This window comes from Chlamydotis macqueenii, chromosome 28 (genome assembly GCF_036417535.1).
Source record: "Chlamydotis macqueenii isolate bChlMac1 chromosome 28, bChlMac1.mat, whole genome shotgun sequence".
Classification (NCBI taxonomy): domain Eukaryota; kingdom Metazoa; phylum Chordata; class Aves; order Otidiformes; family Otididae; genus Chlamydotis; species Chlamydotis macqueenii.
In genome coordinates this window covers 3111106-3127053 of record NC_141583.1, presented here as the reverse complement: position 1 = coordinate 3127053, position 15948 = coordinate 3111106, and the positions used below count along the sequence as shown (strand labels likewise).

The window sequence follows — 15948 nt, the reverse complement described above, 5'->3', positions numbered from 1 at the left end:
CGGCTGGCAACGGCGCCCAGCAAAGATGGCGGCGGCCGCGCTTGCTGCCTCGAGTCGTCACAGCACGGCTGGCGGCCCGCGCGCGGCCAACATGGCGGCGGCTCGCCCCGCGCCCGGGCAACATGGCGGCGCGGCGCCTGCGCGGCGGGCGTGCCCGGCAGCGGCGCTTCCGCTTCCTGCGGAGGGAGCGGAGCGGGACGGGACGGCGCGGCGGGGCCGGCCCGGCCCGGGTCAAGGCGGTTGCCGCCAGCCGCTTTCCTGTCTTCTAGGTGGGCGCCAGCATGTCATTGTCGCTGAAGATGCTTCCCTGCAAGAAGAGGAGAGCGGCTGTGGCGGGGCCGCAGAGCTCGCGGGAGCGCGGCGGCGCCGGGGAGGACGGGGAACGGCCCGGCGCCGGCGGCTCCTTCTCGGCGGGCGCTGCCGATGGCGGCTGTTCCGTCAAGCTCGCGTCGGCGGCCCGAGCGGGCGGACCGCCCTTCTCCGGGCCGAGCGTCTGGAGGGGACCCGGGGAGGCCGCGCTGAAGGGCGGGAAGAGGCCCCCGGCCAGGGCGGCCCCGACCGGTCAAGAAGCGCCGGGCGCAGAGGAGGCTCGCGCCGCCACTCAGCTCCCCGAGGGCTTGGGGAATCCCGAGGCCGTGGCAGAAGGTGAGCGCGGGCGCTGCCCGTCGCGCTGTGCGGGGCGGGGGCCGTGGTCGGTGGTTCCCCTCACCCCGACTGCCGCCCCAGCTTCTGCCGGCCCGGCCTCTGTGCGCCGCCGAGGTCAGCCACAGGCGTGCGGAGGTAACGCTGCTCCTCGGCGTGCTCGCTTGTTTTCGTGGGGTTTTTTTTCTTATCTGATATAGTACAGGCTAGCAGGCATCCCGTTTTCAAAGTTTGGGAGGGTTTCCTTCTTTAAAACATTTGAAAACTATCAGAGAACTAAAGTTGCTTGCCTCTAGTGCTGCAGAGCACCAGGCTCTTTAGAAGTTGCTTTTTGTCAAATTTCCAGTCTAAAATACGCAATTTTACAAACTTGTGTGCATTTTTCCGGTCTTACCGCTGTGTTTAATCTTTGGTGGACTGTAATAGGGATCAGTCCTAACAATAACTTTCATAGACGAGTTTCCACAGGTTTTACATGGTACAAGATATGCTACTTTTAGCTACTTTTTAGAGACATCTTTGTAAATCCAGGCCTCGGTTTGAAACAGTGACCTTGCATTTAGTTTTTAAAAATAAATGTTTGGCTAGTTCTGAGACTGGCAAAAGTGCAAGCTGCTGCTTCCAAAAATACTGCTTTTCAGAGGTTTTTTTTTGTCCACGTTTGCTTTCCTTCTCAGAAGATAATTTTTTCAAGCATTTGGAAAAATAGTCTAGAGGGGCACTTGTATGGGGCTCTACTGTGATCCTTTACAGGAATTAACACAAGTAGAACTTGTGCTAAGATCAAGTTACAAATTTGTTGTGGGGCGTAAGTATTTTGGAAGCTTGTGTAAAAAGCCCTGGTGAACTTTGCTTGCTCTTAGGTGAAAGTGTGGTGTGTGAGCTTGTGAGGGAGAGAAGAGGTATTCACGATTAAAGTGAAGTCATTTTGTATCTCCAGTCATCTTTAAGTCTACTGAAAGAAGTGGTTGTTCTCTGTTTCCTCAAGTTGCCCATCCTATTCTTTTTTTTTCCTGGTATACATCTTTGTCTCTGAACTCAGTGAGACTGGAGAATCGATCTGGAAAAAAAAAAAAGCAGGGGTGTATGTGGGAAGTGTGGGGCTGTTGTTTTTTCCTCTCCCTCTGGATCAACTGCCTGATCGACACAAATAGCTGTGCCAGCTGCTGCGATGTTGGGGAGCTGTTTTCGTAGTGGCTTAAGGTGTTTGTGAAACTTCAGGTTTTAGCTGTTTTTTAATCACTGGAAGCCCATCTAACTACAGGCTGCAGCAAAAAGAGACAGTGCTTCCTCGTTTTCTTGTGAAAAGTGCTGTCTCTGCTTCTTGTGCTGCTGTGATTAGCTCACTGATTTGACTGAAAGCTGATTCTGTGTCAGGAGAAAAGGGAGTGGAACAGTGATGAGTTCACAGTTGTTTTCTAGGCCTGTGTAACTTCTAGGACTGCGCAGGAAGGGTATGTGGCCACCCCTCTCAGCACTAGTGTGGTTTTAAACTGCATCCTAAAGTTGCAGTCAGCTGTGCTGTTCTAACCTGTCTGGGTGAAAGGAGTGCCTGTGCCTAGCTGTTGGTTTCTGTTGTTGTGCTTGCATCTGTGCAGCAGGGAGTACAACCATGTTTTAAACAAATCATCCGGTTTTTGTGATTGGATCAATTGTCAAGAATGGTTTTGAGCGTAGCTGTGCAAAACTAGTAGTGGAGGGGGCAAGACTAAAATAGCTGGAGGTGGGGATCTTTTCACCTGGATTTGTTTCCAGCAGGATGGGGCTGCTGCTGCAGTGTTCGGAATATTGATCGTTTCCACGGGCTAGGTTTAGACTTGTGCAGTTGATTTAACAGATTTGAATGGGTAATGATAAGCTTTTGTAATTGCAGCAGCCTCTTAACCTTGCTCAGCTGCGTCCGTATGGCATATCTGACTACAACTTAGTGTCTGCTCTTTACAGGGAAAACGCCTAAGCTGTATACAGAGGTGGAATTGAATTCGCAGAGAGATCTGTATCTGACTGAAAACCAGTCTGCAGTGCAGGAGTCTCCAGGGAGAAGTTCTTTGCAGCTGGCTGTTAGAAATCCTACCATGATGAAGCCACTGAAGAACACCAGAGTTGGTGAGTGGCCCCAGCAGACTGATGAGGAAAATGAGGATTTGGGGCTGTTTATTCCGTTGGGTAAGCTTTGTGCAAGGAACAGACCTGTGACTTGAATACAGTAGACGCAGAACTCTGGAATTGTGTGTACCATGGCAGGGACTGCTTACGTGCAACATTTTTTGAAGTTTTCATCCTGTGCTCTGTAATTCGGTGGCTAAATAAACTACAGGTATCCAAGTGAAACTTGCTGGAGCTGATCTCTGCAATTTTTGGTTACTATAAATGCTGTTTTCCTTCAGAGGAAGTTACAAGTCTTTCGTTTCCCTGACTCAGCAAAACAGTGCCACTTGGGAATCAGTTTTGAGTCTCAGAAACTGTAACCTGCTCTTCCTGTATAATGCCTGGAATTTTGCAATTGTTTTAATCTTGATGGTATGCTTAAAGCACCTCCTTCTGGGAAAGGCCTAAAAAGGATGCTGGGGCCATTATGTAAAAGCAGTCTGGTAGAGATGGTAAATGCATAACCTTTATTTGCTTGACTGACGTGACCCACTCGGGTCCTGCAGAATTTGAATCTGTTAGTCAAAAGATTCTTTCTGGTTCTTATGGCTGTTTCCATTTGGGTCATCTCCTTATCAGCTGCTGGAAAGCTGCTGCCATTTCAGTATCTGCAGAATTCTAGCTTTTTTTTAAATGCATACTGTCAGAATGTGCTGGATGTGAAGTGTCTGAATTTTTATATTCTGTTTGTATTAATTTTTAGAGGAGCAAGATGGAGAGGATATTGAGAGAAGAAAGAGGAGGAGGAAGGCAACCAAACGGAAAAGAGAAGGGAAAAGTCAAGAAGAGGAGGGACCTTTGTCTTGTGACATCAAGCTAGATGATACGCTTGATCGCACCTTAGAAGATGGAGCTAAACAACATAACCTGACAGTTGTCAATGTGCGAAACATCCTGCATGTGAGTGTGGTGGGACTGTGACAGGGAACGGAGAGTTGCCCAACTTTTTAAGAAAGTGCAGTCTAGATTTGAGTATAGTACTAATGGTAGCTCTTGATTTCATGATGGTAGGCACTGATGTCCTAATCTCTCCTATAAAAAGCTATTAAGAGAGAATCAAGTGGCGTACGTGTAAGTTACTTGGACCTTGCTTTGTTATTAGGTACTGTTCCCTGACTTCCATTTATTTACAAGCGTGAATGGGTCTGTTTTACTGTACCATAATAGCAGTTGCAGGAGTACTTGAACTAAAGTGCATACTTCTTGTTCCAGGTGAGGAGATGTAGACTGCAAATTCCCTGTTTCTTGTTTTGGGTGAACTGTTTCATGATAAAATCCTGATGGAATTTTAGTGGTGCTGACAGAAATGCATTACTCTTAGTTAATGACTCCATCACACAACTTCCAGTTAGAAAGGAACTGCAAGAATATCTGTGCTATCACAGCTGTGTAGGGAAACTAATTCTACACCTATGTTAGGTGCAGATTTCAGTTTATCCCATGAGCAGGATCTGGGTAACAATATTTTCCCACTGGACCAAAAACTGTGCTTCCCTCTGCAGCTAGTGTTATTCTAATCTGGATGATCTCAGACATTTTTGCTTTGTGCCATCCTTGTGGCAAACAAACTGGAGACTGCCATGATTTTTTTGGGGCAGATTCACTAGCTGATTTTGTGCAAGTGCCATAAATTAATGCCTTTCTTTGTCATATGGCACTGTGGAAGGGCTGTAAATATCTCAGTCACCTACCTTCCCTGGAACCTTATGGATTCAGAAAATGTAGTCACGGATGCTGGATCTCTTCTGCCTTCCTCTATTTCTTTTAAATATATACCATGTTACCTGAAATAATGTAGCACAATGTTTCAAAGAGTAGATTATTATGTACTTTCTCTAGGGAATTAGACCCTTACTATTTTGAAGCCTATGGGTGCTTAAAGATTTAAGTTTTCTGTTACAGCTTCATAGCAGCGTTTCTCACATTTTACTGATTACGTGGCAGGAGGGAAGAGAAACTGGTGTCAGCTTTTGTTTCAGCAATTTTCTTTCCTTCTGCTGGAAATTTAGTTCACAGAACATTCACAGAGAACGTGGTGCAAATGTTTTTATTGCTGCAGTGCTTACTTTGTATCTTCTTGTCCAGTCACTGAACAATCTTTTTTATTATAGTATAATTATAAAGTATACTGTACACTGAATGTTTCTACATTGTGTTTCCAACTAGCTTATTTTAACCTGAAGTCTATTTCTTTTTAACAAACAGAATATAAAGGATATTTCTTTGTGTGTTCTGTAGGAAGTGATCACAAACGAGCATGTGGTTGCCATGATGAAAGCAGCCATCAGTGAGACAGAAGATATACCTTTGTTTGTAAGTAAAAAGCTTGTTCCATTTGGTTTTTCAGTTGTTCCAAATGCATTATATGTTCACTAGTCTATCTTCTTGGTCCATGATGTGGTATGGAGAGACTAGGTAGAATAGGTAATACCATAATTTACTTTTAATTACCAGATTTGCTACTGGATGAAGTGAGTAGTGTCTGTATATGAGTGTGAATTGTGAAACAGAATTATGAGAGGGTATTTTTGATGTTACTTTGATCATGTCTAACAGATAATGAATTTCAAAAAAGAAAAGTCTTGTAGTCAAGAGTTGCTGGGGAAAAGTTTTCAGTTAAGGAAAATAGCTGAATAGGTTGCTATTGTCTTGTTTTAAACTCTCAGGAGCCCAAAATGACTCGTTCCAAACTGAAGGAAGTTGTAGAGAAAGGAGTGGTAAGTACATCATCTGCTTTTATTATTGCACCCTCCCTGTACTTGAATGGTTTTGATTGGTGGGTCTTCTAAAAGAAGTGTAAAGTATGCTTTTATGGGTTTTATTCTTAAAATGAAAAAAATGAAACAAGGTAAAAAATGATTCATTTTAGATAAGCAGGGTAAAACCAGGTCAGAGTTAGAAAATGCAGTGAACTGGCAGTATCCATTGTACTGAAGTTATTGCTTGTAGAGATCACGTGAGCAGTTTAGAAAGCCTTTGTTTGAAGTCTTCTTTTTTTTTTTTTTTTTTTTTTTTCCCCTTGGCTACTTTGGAGAACAAGGCCTCAAGCTCAAGTACTCATTTAATTTAATAGATTGTCTAAGCCGTGCCACACTGTCACACTGTGCTTTTCAGAGTCGGTTAAAGTGTTTTTGCTGTCTTCAGGTGATTCCAACATGGAATATTTCTCCAATTAAGAAGGCAAATGAGCTGAAGGTAAGGGAACTATTGCTGGGAAACTGGAGACCATACCAGCTTGCTGAGCAAGGAATCTTTTGGAGGGTTGGGGTGGACTCGTGTCTAGCATGCTGGGATCTTGGTGCCCAGGAGCATTGCAAACAGGGTACTCAAGGCAGGAGAAGGCAGTTAACATAGGAGCAGGTGCACAGAGGGCCCAAAAGCTTCCCGTGTTGGTGCTGCAGGAGCCTCTACCTGGATAAAACTCCTGATAGTGAATGCCACTGGCCAGACCTCATGCTGCGAGGTGCTCCTCCATGGGCCTGTTTTATACACTGTAGGACTGCCTGGACCTGTGGCCTGGATCTCAATTTTTTTCTTTTTTTCCCGAGCTCTACCTGCTCCAAAAGATTTGTTATCTAAGTGTAGGCAGGATTCAGCAGTGTAGCAGGAGTGAATGGTCATTCAAGTACTAGAAACATGTCTTCAAGATAGTGTCTGCTCATGCAGTGTTTCCGTCCTATAAATGCTAAATCATTAAGGAAGACTTTTTTTATACTGAGGGTGGTGGGACATTGGCCCAGGTTGCCCAGAGAGGCAGTGGATGCCCCTTCCCTGGAAACATCCAAGGCCAGGTTGGACAGGGCTCTGAGCAACCTCATCTGCTTGAATGTGTCCCTGCTCCTTGCAGGGGGTTTGGATTGGGTGGGCTTTAATGCTCCCTTTCCTGGGTGGGCTTTAATGCTCCCTTTCCAACCCTAACGATTTTATGATTCTGTGATTTATGCCCATTCTTGCACCTTTTCAAACGACTAACTTTACCAATCTTACTTTAGTAATTTTTTTTTTTTCTTCAGCCTTTTCAGTAATCTTCCTTTCTGAGATTCAGAGCATTTCCTCAGTTAGAAGTCTTTGATCTGATAGTGCACCATTAGAGTGCAGCTCTTTTATCTTGCCTCTAAAAAGTTGTCACCTTTCTTCTGTTCTGTTGCAGCCTCCTCAGTTTGTGGACATTCCTCTTGAGGAAGATGATTCATCTGATGAAGAATACCAGCCTGAGGATGAGGATGAGGATGAGACTGCAGAAGAGGTAAATGCAACTTGTACAAAGATCTGTATTGTTCAGCATGGAGTTGTCTGCATGTTTGAGTCGGCAGAATGCTCTCTTTATTTTGACACATGAAAACTTGTAAGTCATCCCAGACCTTCTAGTAATCTTTCTTCAGTGCTATATTATTCATTTGGCTAAAAAAGGGTCTTCAGAATATTAGTTGAAGCAGTATTTGATTGTGGCATGATTGTTTGGTTGCATCCTGTATCTTTTGCACTGTAGAGCTTACTGGAAAGTGATGTGGAAAGCACTGCTTCTTCTCCTCGGGGAGCAAAACGATCTAGGACAAGGCGATCATCTGAGGAAGAGGGAGGGGCACTCTGCGAGGTAAACTTGCAAGAGAGTTTTTGCTTTTTTTTAGAAACAACTTGCAGTCATTATTCCTAAATTATTAATGCAAAAGCAAAAATATATATTGTTGCTTAAAGCTGTGGTGACGTTACAGGTGCTATGTGGCTTTGGGGTCCCACTGCAATGATTCCTACATAAGCAGTGAAGTGTAACCCTTGCAGAAAGAGCTTAGTCTCAAATAAACACAAGTACTTTAAAAACCACTGGCAATGGAAATAATCAGCTCTTCTTCAGATAATGATTATTTCTCTAATTATTTTTGTGAGGAATGCAGGAGAATTGCTTCCTATGCTTGGCTTAGGAGGAGAAAGTGATTTTGAGAAAAGGTATTTGTGGTGACTGTATGCACTGTCAAATCAGTAGGTGTATGAACAGTGTGATAAGAGCTGAGTATCAGCAGACAAGAATGGGAAAGCAACTGTGAGAACTGACCACTGACACTGCAATCAGAGAAGGAGCAATGATGTATTGATATTTCCACATTCTGCTCTGTTTTTGAGAGGGTTAGGAGTGTGCCACAACTACTGTTCAGGTTTATCAGCTCTAGCAATGTTAAAGACTGATACTCAAATCTTCCAGATGTCTCCTTTCCTGCAAGTCTTAGTGAATTCATTTATTCTTTCTGAAAATCAAAGTGAGTGTAATATGAAGAATCCGTTTGCTTCTGTGAAGCATTTCTCTTATTTCTATTGTGATAGTCTGGTCAAGCAGGAAAAAAAAGACTTATTCTGTCCTTTGAAATTTATGTTCTAAATAAAACCTTTTAACACAAAGGCCTTTTTAATTAGGTGGAGAAGGTTACTACACCTGTTGTTAGACATATTAGTGCTGAAGTAGTTCCTATGGGGCCTCCACCGCCTCCAAAACCAAAGCAAAACAAAGACAGCATGTTCATGGAGAAGCTGCATGCAGTGGATGAAGAATTGGCTTCAAGCCCAGTATGCATGGATTCTTACCAGGTACTGGTTTTTGGGAGGCTATAATAGTGTCTTTTTAGTTTGAGTAAAATTTGTTAGAAAGGAAGTAACTTTCTGGTGTTCTCTGTTATTACTTGTGCTGCATTCTACTCTTCTTTTGTAACTTTAAATAATAAGTTGAATCTTTATAGTAGGACACTAGCTCTATGAGAGAATAGAGCTGTTAGTAAAGTGTTGTTAGTGATACTTTTAGTTTCTTGTATTGTAACTACACTTTCTGTTTATGCTCATAAGTCTCTGACTGCCATTAATGTAATGTTAATGTAATTCTATGGAATTTACATAACTAATGAAAATAGTTTTCCTGTTAAAAGATATTCTGTCAGCTTAATTGTGTTTTGTAGGCAAGTATGCTATTAACACCTGAGGAAGCTTGGTTTTAATTAATTGTTATTAATAATGAGAAAAATATTCTGATCTGTGTTACTCTGCAAGGATGAGGAGTCATGAAGAGACAGCCCTGTGCTGCTGCTCAAGATGAATTTCAGATAGTGAAGAGGGCAAACAGAATAAAACATAATGTGAGAGAATCAAATATTGTGAGTGGAGATTGCTTCCTTGGTAGCAGATAAGAGTTTAGCATGAGATAAATTAACGATACTATATTTATAAACAATAACAGTTTAATAGTGAGAGTAATGAATGTTTAGCTTTCTTGGACTACTGAAGTAAATGATTCTTTGTGGGAGGAATGTAAGATCTTCTGGTATTGGACTTTTTTGACTGGGCTGAAAACCTTCCTGCCGGAGAAACTGAGAAAAGCAGAGACGTTGTTATTCCGTTGTGCTTTTCCTTCACCTTTCAGTCTCTGGAAGACAGCCTCATTGCCTTCCGAACCCGATCTAAGAGACCACTGAAGGATGTTCCTCTTGGTCAGCTGGAGGCTGAGCTCCGAGCCCCAGATATCACTCCTGATATGTATGATCCCAATACTGCAGATGATGAAGAGTGGAAAAGGTGGCTTGGTGGACTCATGAACGATGATATGGAGAATGAAGGTATTTGACAGATGTTTTGTTGTTGTACGCTGGAATTGGGGTTTACATTGAAAGCTTGGGACTTTTTCTTTCTGTTTATACATGATGTTCTTGGCTGCAGCCATTAGCCTGTTTAGTAGTCTGCATGTGTTTTGCATGCCATCAGCTTTCCTTATCTTCTCCACGGACATTTATGAGAGTTTTTAAACGTCAGGTGTCTCACTGTAAATATTTATTAGCTAGCGCATGCAGTAACTGGCAGCCATAAAGGAAAGTTTTGTTTTTCAGCCCTTAGTCCATTGTGTTGTGTCATGAAGCTGGCAGCATTGATATATTTGAATCTATTTGAGTGTGTCTTGTGAGGGACATGACTTGTTTCGGTAGAAACAACTATTTTTGTTCTTCGAGAAGAAAGAAGAACAGGCTTTGGGGCTTGACTTCCTTTTGTCCTGAATTTACCAGTTGCTTACACTTGTGCAAATTGAATATAAAACACACTTCACTCTTTCTAAGTTTAGCTGAAACTCTGGTAACAGAGAATACATCCAGCTTGTCTAAATGGGAATGTCTACAAATAAGGATGCTAGTAGCTAAGTTTGAAAAGAGGATGGGCTTGATACTGCTTCCTTAAAAAGGAACATACGGTTAACTTCAAGCAGTAATCCTAGCCCTCTTTGTGCCTGATCAGGCAGTAAATGAAGTGCTTCTGCTCCTGGCAACTGATTGATCTTGAGACAGGGTCGTAACATTTCAAAACACGCTTCTTATTAGATGAAGCAGATGATGATGATGACCCTGAGTACAATTTCCTGGAAGATCTGGATGAACCAGATACAGAAGACTTCAGAAATGATCGTGCTGTGAGAATTACCAGTAAGTCCTTTGGGAATCTCACCTCCTTTCTTGTTAGGATTAGTAATTCATTTCAAAAAGCAAGTATTTTGCTGCAAAGATTTTGCAGTGTAGGCTAATTAAAAAAAAAACAAAACCTGCCTATTTACTATGCAAAGCTGGCTTTCTGTGAATACATGGAAGGATCTAGCCAGAGCTGCTGTGCTATCAGATGCAACTTTAATCCATTGCAAAGACTGAAGAATAATACTTAATGTGATAGTACAGTCTTTCATAAAGCTCCAACCAATTCAGAATTGAATGCTTGCCTTATGACTAGAGTGTAATTATGTTTTCTCCAAGTCCTTATAATGTTCAAATTAGTTTTAGAAACATATCACTTTTCATCTTCTCAATAAAGCACACTTGTTTTAGATCTTATTACAGGTTAATGTAACTTTAAATTTAATTTGAAAACTTCATTTTTGTATGATATTTTTGAATCAGAACAATCTCAGCTGAAGTTTTTTGGTACCCATCATTAAAAAGGGATATAATATCAGGGGCATTTCCTTCTTGGGTTTCCCTTTGCAAGAGAGATTCCTTAAATGATTTGATATTATGATAGAATTGCTAAGTGTTTTTTGGAGAAGGAGTCTTCATACTTCTTTTTAATTTTACTTGCAGAAAAGGAAGTTAATGAACTGATGGAGGAGCTGTTTGAGACAGTAAGTGATAAATTGGGTATAAGAAAGAACAGGTCTTTCTCAGATCTGACATGAAATCTCTAAAGCCATAAAGGGATGGTTTCCATAAGATGCGTAGTGCTGACTTGTGTGCAGAGGGCCCTGCCATAAAAGTGTAGTTTTTAGCCTTGCAAAGGAACTTCCTTAAGTCTCTGCAGAGATGAATGTCTATGTTAAGACGATCATCATGAGCTTTATTAGCTAAAGACAGTTGCTTGTAAAGGTACTGCCTGAGCTTTCTGTTCCTGACTGTTGCTGCACATTTGTTGTCAGTTTCAGGACGAGATGGGTTTCTCAAACATGGAAGATGAAGGTCCAGAAGATGAAGATAATGTTACAGAGTCACGACCAAATTTTAATACACCGCAGGCGCTTAGGTAGGATCATTTGGTTATGGTTGTAAAATTAAGAAAGTAGGAATAATTTCATTATGATAAAAAGCCTGTGGTTACCTGCAGCTGTACTATGCCACCCACCAAAGAGATAATGCCTTTTCAGCGCAGGCCACTGTCTTGAAAGCTATGAGCCGTTTTTGTTTATGAGATTGAACTTAACTCTCTTTTTTCTGTCTGCCACGTTTGACTTTACTGATTATGATTCATCTGAAGATGACAATTACAACAATGAAAGTGTAACTGTTCGTGAAGAGACAGCAAGAATGCATGCACTGAAAGATTGGTGCCGGCTGTTCTCTATCATCGTTGAAATCAGCAGAGGTCCTTCAGACTGATGAACTATTCCAACAAGACAGCATCTCTAGTGGAGGATTCTGTTCCTGCTTCTTTAATCTCCATGCTATATATGCTGTCCCTGTGTATTTTAATTATGTTTATTTCTCAAGTCCATCCACACATCTCCCCTTTATTAGACTAATTCTTCTGAAGAAAAGTGCTTCACTACCTGCTAAGTCACTTACTTCAGCTCTTAAACTAACGATAGTGGAGTAGGATATTGCGTGACTGGTGATAACACTTCAAAGCAATGGGTGGAGAAACAGTGGATACTAGGGTGTTACTGCATATGTGATCAAAGTTGTGTAGGACCTGTGCAAAGAAGGTCCCAACCTCAAAGTGCTAGCCACTCTAGCTCTCGTAATTCTTGTGCTTTATGCTGTGGTGATGGGTGTACCATTCTGAAATAATTTCAGAGAAGTAATAGTTTTCTTCCTTTTTTTTTTTTTAAATTTTTTTTTTTTTAATTGTTAAGTGGAAGGGTAAAGTTCACTTACTGCCCATGCATTTTTTTGGTGACAATAAATGCTTGAGCTGGTTTAACCTAGTGTGTCACCTTATCTTTTAAATAAATAGCTTGGATGTAGTGGTGGCCTTTTCTAAGGAAAAAGACTTCATAAGATAGCTGAGGCTTAGGTCTGAAATGACTATAAAGTTTGGGAATTGGCTCTCTGATTTTTTTTTTTTGTATGGGTTATACTTGAATCAGTGCCTTGAAGAGGAAGGGATCTAAAGCATTCCTAGGTAATAATACCGCTCTATTTAACCAGTTACAGAAACTAGATAAAGGTGAATTGCAGTATGAATGGTGTCTCCTTGTTTGTGGGGCAGATCAGCTCAAGATCAAGCTGTATCTGTTTGGGAAAGGAGCTAAAATGAAGGCTGGAGTTTCCTGATACCCTCTCTGGAGTGAGCAGTACCAGAGGGGAGTGCAGCAATTCTTAAACCAGCTACAGACTAAAAGCAAGGAAACTTTATGCTCTTTCTTATTATTTGTAAGCATTTGTCTTTGATAATGGCTAGTTGTATTAATTTTTCATTGGTGGGCAGTTTTTCCAGTTGTTTCTTCCCCAGTTTTATCTGTATGCAGGATTCTTAAAGTTGTTTTGTGGTAAAATATCCATTTGATAGGTTTACTGTTGTTTTTATGATACTTTGCATTAGAAGCATTGTGGAAGAACTTTACTTGTAACTGACTTCAGGCCTGTTACAGAAGTTAAGCCGATAAGTAGCAGAAATCAGAATTTTAACTGCTGTAGTTAAAATAAATAAAAATCTGTGATAAAGCAGGGGATAGCTGAAGCTGATTTTGAAAGGATAGTAATATGTACATCCTCTTTTCTGCTACCGGAGTAGCTCATACTATAGTGTCAGCAGATGTCTGGTAGCGTACTCTGCATATAGCTAGGTAATACTTAAATTTATTTATTTATTTTTAGGTAACAGCATTTGAGTCAGCATGTGATCTTTCTGGAGACCCTTGTGGTAAAATGCCACCCATGATAACTTGACTTCAGACCTTGCTTGATGAAACAAGTTAAATAGGATTTGTTCTAATGTAATCTAGATTATCTTAGATCCTGAGAGTATCTGTGCACTTGAATGGAGCATACGTAGGATATGATTGGGAATGGTAGACAAGACTGTTAACTGTCCTTGAAATAAACAGTTGAAGCATTGCATCCCAGAACTACGAAAGTGCTGTGGTAGATTAAAAGATTACATATAAGCCAACTGTATAAATAACTCTGTTTTTTTCAAGTTGAAGTACAGTGTCAAAGTGTTGAGTAGTATAGCAGGTAGATAGTTACATAGATGATAGTTCTTGTGCTGTGCATTGCAGATACAAAGTGAAATGTTCTAAATAAATGTGGATGGTTATTAAATCATGCACTTACTATATTTTGATCTGCCTGATCTCAAGCAGATTTGAAGAGCCTTTGGCCAATTTACTGAATGAACAACACCGGACAGTGAAGGAACAGCTTGAGCAGTTGAGAATGAAAAAGTCCTCGATCAAGCCACCACAAGAGATAGAAAAATCAAAACCTCAAAACGAGAAACCTCTGCAGACCCTTGTTCTGGACAGTACACAAAGAAAGAGACTCCAGCAGCAAATGCAGCAGGTAATAAAATGTTTCGTCTGACCTGATGAACATTTGCTGTATGCTGGGGGAATGGGGAAAGCCAGTGGTACAGCAAGCACTTTGTCGTGCTTCCTTAAAGAAATTTGTTGAAAAAGCTATATTTGAAGCTGGAGCTTTATTAGGTGGTGTTTACCTGCCTGATTCCACACCAAAAGACAACTTTAATTGAATGTGCGAAGTAGAGCTTATTTCTTGGCATCTGAATTGTTCTCATGTGAGATAGCTGCCTTGGCTATGTTTGAATTCTGACTGTAATCTGCCAAAATTCTGTTTTCATCAACTTCTGTATTACTCTCTGAGAATACTACTCTTGATGTAGTTAGGATTCTTTTTTTCCTCCTCCCACCATGCAAAACTGTGTAGAAATTCAGTTTGAACATTTTAGTAGCTGTCAGCAGCATAGACGAGAAGCTGTACTTGGAATTTTTTCCATGTCCCTACAAAGTTCAAGAGGACTTATTCTCAAAACTTGCCATCAACTTGCTCTCACGAGGACAAAGTGCCCTGGTTTTGTGTGAACTTGATACAAGTCTTGCTGCGTAGCTGTTTGTTATTCTGCATACCTCGTACAGTGTCATGTCTTGGTCTGTGGCAGCAAGGAAAGGGAGCAGACCTCTCCAACAGAAGCTGAAAAATGCATCTTGTGTTAGACGTGTAGAGTAAATTACCTTTTAAATTTTTCAGCTGCCAAGCAAGATGTATGATGTTTGTGCATGTATGGGGAGTTCTGCTAGCTGAAGTCATTGATTCTGAAGAATTACTTCAGTATTTAATTAGAAAAAGATATCCTTTCTGTATTGATCGTTATGGTATGAAACTTTGACACAAAAGCTAGGAAGCTGTCCTAAGACTTAAACAGATGATGTGTTCAAAATCTGTGCAATAAACTTCCTGCCACTGGATATTAAAGTTTCCCGTCAGTTTTCTATTGCTTAGAAGGCTTCTTGAAATCACAATGTGATTTTTGGAGTGCTCGGGAGGTAGTTCTTGTGCCTTTATACTTATGCTTTCCAGTTTCTTGGATTTCTGATACACTGAAAAAAGCATTTGTCTGCTTTTATTCTTCAAGCATGTTCAGCTTCTGACTCAAATCCATCTTCTTGCAAGTTCCAACCCTGCTTTAAATTCAGAGGCCAGTACTACCAGGATGTTTTTGGTAAGGATATGTCTAAAATCAGAGCTACTTGAATTTTAATGATTGCTGGTCACTGGAGATATTTGGAGAGTTTAATTTATTTAATTGATCCTGTTAAATTGAGGGAGACTACCACTCAATGAGGAAATGATGTTAGCCTACTGTGAGCATGCTCAGTACTTAAAAAAATAATTCACATTATGCTGGCGAATAACAGTGCTCTGAATCAGCATGTCTTTGTATTTTTTTTTATAGTTTTCTTGGAGATACTGAAAACAAAGTTCAAAAAATACCACTTCTGTAATTAGTGAACGCTCTGTGACCTTGAAAGGTTTGGAATGTGGGGGAAATTAAAAAAAAAAAAAAAAAAAAATTTGCCTCTGACTGTCCTAGACTTGTAATGCTTAAAAGTAAGACCTGTAGCACTCTACTTTTCTATTCCTGCCACTTAACCAGCTTTTATTTTTTGCATTACTGCATTGCATGTATTTGTTCTCTACCTTCCATTTGGAGGCATGTTCTTTTATCTTTTTCTGTATTTGACTTTGCAGAGCGAGCTTGGTAACTTTGCTCGAAGCTCCACGCTCCTTCATCAATCATTCAATTCTAAGTTTCAAACAATGTTTCAGCCATGTAACTTGAAGGGAGCACTGCAACTCATTGAAGATTTTCATGCCCAAGTCCAAGTTGACTGGAGCCCTCGGAAAGCTGTGAAGAAGAGTGGTATGTATTTGAAGGGACAAGAGGTGGGAAAGAATTTACAGTGGGATTTATTTTACGCTGTGCATGCTCCAGATGAGGTGTGGTTTGAACTGCTGTTTGGAATGAATTTTATTTTTTAAATTTTGTGAAGTATTTTTAGATAAAACCATCCACTATATTGACTGCATTTTTGTTTCTTAAACTTGGAACACAGTAAAGCATGTTATCTGAGCTGTTGACTTTTGTTTGACATCATAGTCCTGCCATTTATTGTTCTGCAGATGATGTTTTGAG

The 15948-nt window shown here is 41.0% G+C and overlaps 2 protein-coding genes across 4 annotated transcripts in view; both read left to right on the top strand.

Moving 5' to 3' along the window:
- LOC104483680 (GON-4-like protein) overlaps window positions 1-15948 on the top strand; it is a 29169-nt gene that overhangs the window by 439 nt on the left and 12782 nt on the right. Inside the window, exons 2-17 of one of the 3 annotated variants that reach the window (XM_086768464.1) lie at window positions 270-645; window positions 2587-2748; window positions 3494-3690; window positions 5029-5103; window positions 5457-5507; window positions 5935-5985; window positions 6941-7036; window positions 7280-7384; window positions 8197-8367; window positions 9191-9383; window positions 10134-10235; window positions 10881-10921; window positions 11213-11316; window positions 13598-13796; window positions 14887-14973; window positions 15504-15675. In XM_086768464.1, the coding sequence (XP_086624590.1) occupies window positions 270-645; window positions 2587-2748; window positions 3494-3690; window positions 5029-5103; window positions 5457-5507; window positions 5935-5985; window positions 6941-7036; window positions 7280-7384; window positions 8197-8367; window positions 9191-9383; window positions 10134-10235; window positions 10881-10921; window positions 11213-11316; window positions 13598-13796; window positions 14887-14973; window positions 15504-15675 (2182 nt within the window). Of the gene's footprint in view, window positions 1-269; window positions 646-2586; window positions 2809-3493; window positions 3691-5028; window positions 5104-5456; window positions 5508-5934; window positions 5986-6940; window positions 7037-7279; window positions 7385-8196; window positions 8368-9190; window positions 9384-10133; window positions 10236-10880; window positions 10922-11212; window positions 11317-13597; window positions 13797-14886; window positions 14974-15503; window positions 15676-15948 lie in introns of those variants that run through there. The other 2 variants (XM_086768463.1, XM_086768465.1) reach the window with 2 other exon arrangements.
- KHDC4 (KH domain containing 4, pre-mRNA splicing factor) overlaps window positions 1-15948 on the top strand; it is a 59633-nt gene that overhangs the window by 41109 nt on the left and 2576 nt on the right. The gene's annotated exons all lie outside the window — the stretch shown is intronic.